Below are 6973 nucleotides of genomic sequence, written 5' to 3' on the forward strand. Positions count from 1 at the left end.
TCTCCCGCGGAGCAGCTGGTAGTTTCGAACCGCTGACCTTAAGGTTCGCAGCCCGATTCGTAACCACTACGCTACCAGAGAAGCAGAGAAATGTCTTTATTAAAATGAGTTTCTTTTGTCATTCCTTCATCTTGAGAGATTCCAAACATCTTTCAGATACCAAAACAAATTAATCTCCAAAGATGACTTGTAAGGATGGCTTAAGCCTCTGGGGACTGGTTGTTTAAGACATGAGGAGTGCTTGGGACCCATCTGTTGGCCTCTTTGACAGGCTACAGGTCTTATGTTCCCTATATGGGTCAAGAGCCCCTTGGCTCTTTGATAGTGAAATCAGTTTGACTGCTTTGAATGACTTCCCCACTTACATATTCTTGCTTTATTTTACATAACACTTGCTCTTTCAGGGGTGAATATTTAGTAAATAAAATGTACAAGTTTCTTTCAGTTAGCTTCAGTTTTTAGTGTTGGGCCCTTCACAATCAGTCTCGACTTCAGCTTTTATATGACCCCATATTTCATTCCCCAGTGCTGGAAAGACCATTTCATTTTGGTTTTACTGGAGAACAGGGATCCCTTAGATGGAAATCTCCTAGATCTCTCCTGTCCGGTATGGTAGCTACTTATCTCCTGTAGATTTTGAACACTGGAAATATGACCAGTCTGTATTGAAATGTACCAAAAGTGTAAAATATAAACCAGAATTTGAAGACTTTGTATGGGAAGGAAAAAGAATGTAAATATCATATTAGTAACTTTTTATGTTGATTACGTGATAAAATGATCATATTCTGGATATATGGTGACAAAATGTTATTAAGATGAATTTTACCTTTTGTTACTTTTTAAAAAATTTTTCAAATATGGCTACTATAAAATTTAACAATTGCATCTGAATTGTATTAAATTTCAATATGTTAGCTGTGTTCCAGATTCTAGAGCCTTTGATAGCAAGTCAGTATCTGTTTCGCTCACCCTTATGTCCCCAGTACACAATGCAGTGCCTTAAACATAAAAAAACCTAACCCAATGCCACAGAATTTCTTGAACTCACAGTGACTAAAGGACAGAGTAGAACTGCCCCATAAAGTTCCAAGGCTGTAAATCTTTATGGAAGTGGAAGCCACATCTTTCTCCCACAGAGTGGTTGATGGGTTTGAACTGCCACCGTTTGGTTAACTTCTGAGCATATTAACCAGTGTACCATCAAGGCTTCTTGTCTTATACATGTTGTTGTAGTTAAGTGCCATTAAGTTGGTTCTAACTCATAGTGACCCTGTATAGGGTTTCCAAGGAGCAGCTGGAAGCTTGAACTGCAACCTTGTGGTTCAAAGCAACCTTGCAGTCCAGCGCATTAACCCACAGTGTCATACATGTTGTTGTTAAGTGCCGTCAAGTTGGTTCTGACCCATAGTGACCCACCTGTATAGGGTTTCCGAGGACCCACTGGTGAGCTTGAACTGCGACCTTGAAGTTCAGACAGCATTGCAGTGTGATGCATTAACCCACAGTGCCACACCAGGACTCCAGTGTTATACATAGTTGACACTTACTAAACATTTGCTGAAGAAATAAATCCTAACTGATTATTCAGAAAGGTCACGTTTCAGAAGTGAGTAGAAACTTCTATTTGGAATGGTAAATGTTTGAAAAAGAGACAACTGAGGGTTGAGAAGAGAGACGAGCAAAAGTTCTTAAGATTTTACCTTGCAAGGGGAAATTGTTGAAATAAAATGTATCAGGCCATGGAATGGCTTACCCATCTGTTGGAGAGGAGCACAGTACATTGATGAAAGAGCCATATTGGTATTTGGATGGATTCTGCTATGTCCTGCCATGGATATGTCATGGGAGGGGCTAAAGCGGAATCCCTGTATGAAGAGATTGGTTGTTTTTGTTAAGTTCCGTTGAGATGGTTCCGACTCATAGGGACCATGTATCAGGTTTCTGAGCAGTGACTGGTGAGCTTGAACCACCGACCTTCAGGTTCAAACTGAACATGCAGTCCAGCGCATTACCCTGCAGCACCATACCAGGCCTGAAGGTTGGGAAACAGTTGGTGAACCTAGAGGGATCCTTAGAGCCCTTTTATAAATGGGATTATTTATAAAGGTTGACAAAGCTATTCTTGTTTCAGGAATCCACGCTGGTCTGCCTATCCCAGTGTCCCATTTAGACGTTAAGCTACTGGAAGCCTGCTGCTTCTGGATCAGCTGATTGCTTTACAATCTTTCAAGCCTTGGAATTGTTTAATAATTTTTCTGTTGAATGATTAACCAAGGTCTCATATGACTTAATGTTTATGATATGTATTCTTGCCCCAAAGTCTCTCAGTTCTGTCACTGTTAGGATCCTAGTTGTTGTTGTTAAGTGCCGTCGAGTCGGTTCCAACCCATAGCGACCCTGTACGGGGTTTCCGAGGCTGTAAATCTTTACGGGAGCAGAAAGCCTTTAGGATCCTAGAGTCATGATAAATTAGCAAGCTTTCCAGAAATTTAGGTTCAGCATGTAGAATGGACCAGTGTTATCTTTGCAAGCCTTTATCAAAGAATCTTGATCATCCTGTCTCCTGCTTATAAAATAGAATTGTTAACGACTTCTCCCTAGAGAGGTAGTAAAGGATACATGAGTTGCTTTAAGTCCCATAGAAGAAAAGTGTTATTTCGGTGGAAATTGTTAGAGGTAAAAATGAATCTCTTCCCCTGACCTATGAAATGTCTTCTAAAGAGACATTGCTAGTGTTTAGTTTCCTTTTGCATTTCTTAACTGTGGGGGCAGTTAGCTTTCTCCCTTTACTTGTGGTCCGCAGCCTTTTCCCTCTGCCCTCAGATAAACAATCCAGAAATCTCCTTTCCATGGAGACCTATGGAGCTTATGCCTTCACTTGGCTGCTGCAGCAGACTCATGCTGATCAAAGTCACAGCAGGACTTGTTTTATGAGCCTGAAAGTATTCTGCTCCCAAGGGCCTGAAGTTCCTTACCTGCTGGGGAGCTCTTACAGATTTGCAGTTTGAAGCCTACCCTCCTTTAGGCTTAAGCTACCTTCCTTTCCCCTCCTCACATGAAAATGATCACCTCCTTTTGCTTGTAGTTTGGGGTTACTGACTTCTTTCTTTTTTAAGGGTAGACCAGTAATAATGGTAATAGATTTTGCTAATTTTTATGCTTATGGAAATAGAGTGTGATCGTATGACATTATAATCTATCCCTGGGAGACTAGGAACAGAGTGAAAAATAGCAGGTGACGCCCCACAAGCCAAATTATCTGATGTGAATTTTCAAAGCAATGTCATACGCTTAGGCTTACTGAATCGCCTGGTATGTGGAGCCAACAGGGTTTGTGACTACACGGTAATGACCTTCCACTGCTGGGCTAGCGAGGTTTAGTAACTGTGTGGGTTCGAAGACACAAGGCAAGATGTGTAAGGTATATGATAGAAACAGCTTAGCAGCCTAGCAGCGAACATGGCATTGTGTTATGTTTGGTAGTAACATATCACACTATACCTGGCACACTGTTGGTGGGTGCAATGATTATAACAGATAGAGAAGCTCAGCGAGGAGGCTAACACAAATGTTTTGTGTCGAGGAAAACAAAATCACGTGGATTACCTTGTGGTGGTGGTGCTTGTGTGCTGTGGAGTCAATTGCAACTCATCGCAACCCTGCATAGGGTTTCCAAGGCTGTAAATATTTATGGGAGCAAAATGCCTCATCTTTCTCCCATGGAATGGCTGGTAGTTTTGAACTGCTGACTGTGAGATTAGCAGCCTGACTCGTAACCACTATGCTACCAGAGCTCTTTGGATTACCTTGTAGTGATAGTTTTTTATATTTTCTTAGTATGAGAACCACATCATGCGTGGTAGTATGGAAGGTCATTGGAAAAGGAGGTAGACCCCCAATGAGATGGAGTGACACAGTGGCAGCAGCAATAGCTTTAAGTGTAACAATTGTGAGGCTGGCACAGGACTGGACAGTCAGTGTTTTATTCTGTTGGGCATAGGGTTGCTATGAGTCAGAACTGACTTGATGGCAGCCAACAACAACAGCATTATAATCTAGAGTTCTTTCACATCAAAAGCATCTTTATAAAATTGACAAGGGAAAGAGCTAGCATCTCCATTTGTAGATGAGAAAACTAAGGTGTAGAGAGATTAAAATAATGTACCAAGTTGCTCAATAGAGTTGAATAGAGTCATGGGGCTGTTTGAGGTCTGGTGCAGTGCAGTTTCTCCGCCGCTCTGAAGCCCCCTTCAGTAGTGCTCTGCTTTATTTAATTTTAATGGGAAACAACTGTAAAAAAAAAAAAAAAATCCCGTAGATTATGATGTAAAAGGCAAAGTGAGACCCTAATACTGTGGTGGAAAGAGCCCTGGACTAGGAGTCAAGAAGTGCCACTTTTGCTTTCAGCACTGCTGTTGGTTTTGTGACTTTAGATACTCTTTGACCCCTGGGCCTTTACTCTTCTGTGAAGTGGGCATTTAGAGCATCGTAGACTTCTGGAAGGAGCCCTGGCACGCTGTAGGGTAACCAGAGGTTAGCAGTTCAAACCAACCTGCCACTCCTGGTTGAAAGATGAGATTTTCTGTTCCCATAAAGATGGGAACACCCTATACAGACTCACTATGAGTTGGAATTAACTCCATATCAGTGGGTTTGCTTTTTGTTTGTTTAGACCCTTGAGAATTATATTCGTAATATTCTCTGAACCGTGTGATTGTAAAAAGTTTAATAATCTTCCTTTGATATAAATTAAAATCATGTGCTCAGTGGTTGGTATTGCGGGCCGAATCTTAAAATAAATGATCCTAACTCAGTGTCACCATCTCATATTGGCTTTGCCCTGATACACAGGAACTTTAATGAAGTGATAAAACTTGGCATGTTTAAAAAAAAAAAAAAACTACCTAAAAAATTCAACTAATTTATAAGTGATGTTAGTGGTATATTTATAGAATTATTAAGGGTCTGAAAGATAGCCACTCAGTGGGAGAAACTGTATGCTATGGCATTGGGGAATTTTTATTTTTTTATTGTGAATTATGTGTTAGTTTACATGGGTGAACATTATCTTTACTTTCATCCTATCATATTTTGTTTCATTGCAATAATCACAATCCCCTGCATGCATCATCAAACAACCAAAGGGTACATCCTACACGCCTGCCTGCCGGCCACCAGCCACAACCCCTCTCCCTCCCTGAGTCCAGAGTGCCCAGCTGCTTCTTCTGTCCATGTCATTGCCTCTGCCTCCATCTCTAGTGTCACTGCCTCCCCAGACAGGGTCTCACACTTCGCTTTTCTCCTTTGATGGTTCCAGGGATCTTGGCTCCTGGACTGCAAAATCAGCTTCTCGCCTCTTTTATTACCAAACATTTATATATTCCTTTTTAACACTCACTGTCAGACCTCATAGCAATCGTTCCCTATTGAACCACAGTCATCCTATCCCCTTCACCTTTTATCAACCCCATCCAGACAGGTTGGAAACAATTCAGTGGAGGTTCTACCTTTCCCTGTATCCTCTGGAGCTACGTTCCCTGTTGAAAGCTTGTAAGCCAGTCACTTCTTGCCTTTGTAGTCCCCCCATTTTGGGTAGCCAATGTCTAAGTTCCCCATCCCTGTCGACCGTGTACCATGGGGTGGGAATGATCCTATAGATCACTATAGAGATTTGTCCGCTCCTTTGTCATACTGCATCCATAAGCCTAGGTCGAGTTCATCCACTTGAGTGGGTTACTCTTTTTTTTTTTTCCTTCCCTCTTGTTTCTTCCTCTAGTCGTGTTGTGATCATCCAGCCATAGATGCCAGGTCAAATGGGTACTATCTGTGAGTGTGGGTGTTCTTGTGCATCAGTTGGGGAGTTCTTGAAGGCTTTTAGACTATCTGCTGTCTGTACCTTCTTAAGTTCCTTCTAACTCTAAAATCCTGTGTTTCCTTCTCTCTTTCTCAGCCCAATAGAGGCACAAAACGTCCCCGGGATGATGAAGAAGAGGAGCTGAAAATGCGCCGGAGACAAGCTGGTACTCGAGAACGCAGCCGCTATAGGGAAGAGGAAATGACCGTAGTAGAAGAAGCAGATGACAAGAAAAGACTGCTTCAGATTATTGATAGAGAGGGAGAGGAGGAAGAGGATGAGGTAATGTGGCAGACATGGGGTGAGAGCTGAGCTTGCTGGCTCTGACACTAAGCTGTAGAGTAATTTGCGGCCAAATATTTAACTTCTCTGAGCTTTCCAGCTTTGTTTGTAAGACAGAGTTAAGAATAATTCTCGGTGTTGATGTGATGGTTAAGTGGGATAATGGATTTGAGGAAGTATTTCGTCAAGTATAAAGAACATTAAAGGTACCATTTTTAAATGCCCCTGGAGCGTGCACTGTAATAGAGGCCCAAGCACTGGACTGTGGGGACAGAGAGGAAGGGACTATTAGTGTTGACTGGGAAGGATCAAGGAAGACTTCCTGCACCATCCTGAAGGTACATAGATGGCACCTAGGCTTTTGACTTATTGAACTAATGAATTGGTATTTGATCTAGTCTTTAGAAGAGTAGAATTGTATCAGTCACACAACTAGAAGAAGGGCTTCTGGGTGTAGAGGAAATGGCATTAGCAAAGATGACACAATTCAGGAGCAAACTATGAGATTTGGTATTTAGGTGTTATAGAAAACTTGCACTTTAGGGAAGGAGATGCCTTAGAGTCTTTGCACTCATTCCTGCCTTTGGACCTTTGGACTTCTATGTCCTTAGCTGGACTGCTATTCCCCTAATACTTTGCATGGCTGGTTTCTTCTCAGTAAGGTCTCAGCTTAGATGTTTCCTCCTCAGAGAAGATTTTCCTATCTATGAGGTAACCTCACATGTCATTCTCTTTTTCTTCTTGCGTTCTTTTGTGTACTTGTGCTCTGAAATTCTCGTTTGCTTATTTTACTCATTGGTCCCTAATACTGTGGTGGAAAGAGCCCTGGACTAG

The 6973-nt window shown here is 41.8% G+C and overlaps 1 protein-coding gene across 1 annotated transcript in view; it reads left to right on the plus strand.

Moving 5' to 3' along the window:
• The window catches only part of CTNNBL1 (catenin, beta like 1), a 223862-nt gene that overhangs the window by 52945 nt on the left and 163944 nt on the right, over positions 1-6973 (plus strand). The window contains exon 2 of the mRNA XM_006874728.1: positions 5954-6139. Within this exon, the coding sequence (XP_006874790.1) occupies positions 5954-6139 (186 nt within the window). The remainder of the gene's footprint in view (positions 1-5953; positions 6140-6973) is intronic.

Source organism: Chrysochloris asiatica, unplaced genomic scaffold (assembly GCF_000296735.1).
Source record: "Chrysochloris asiatica unplaced genomic scaffold, ChrAsi1.0 scaffold00296, whole genome shotgun sequence".
NCBI lineage: Eukaryota > Metazoa > Chordata > Mammalia > Afrosoricida > Chrysochloridae > Chrysochloris > Chrysochloris asiatica.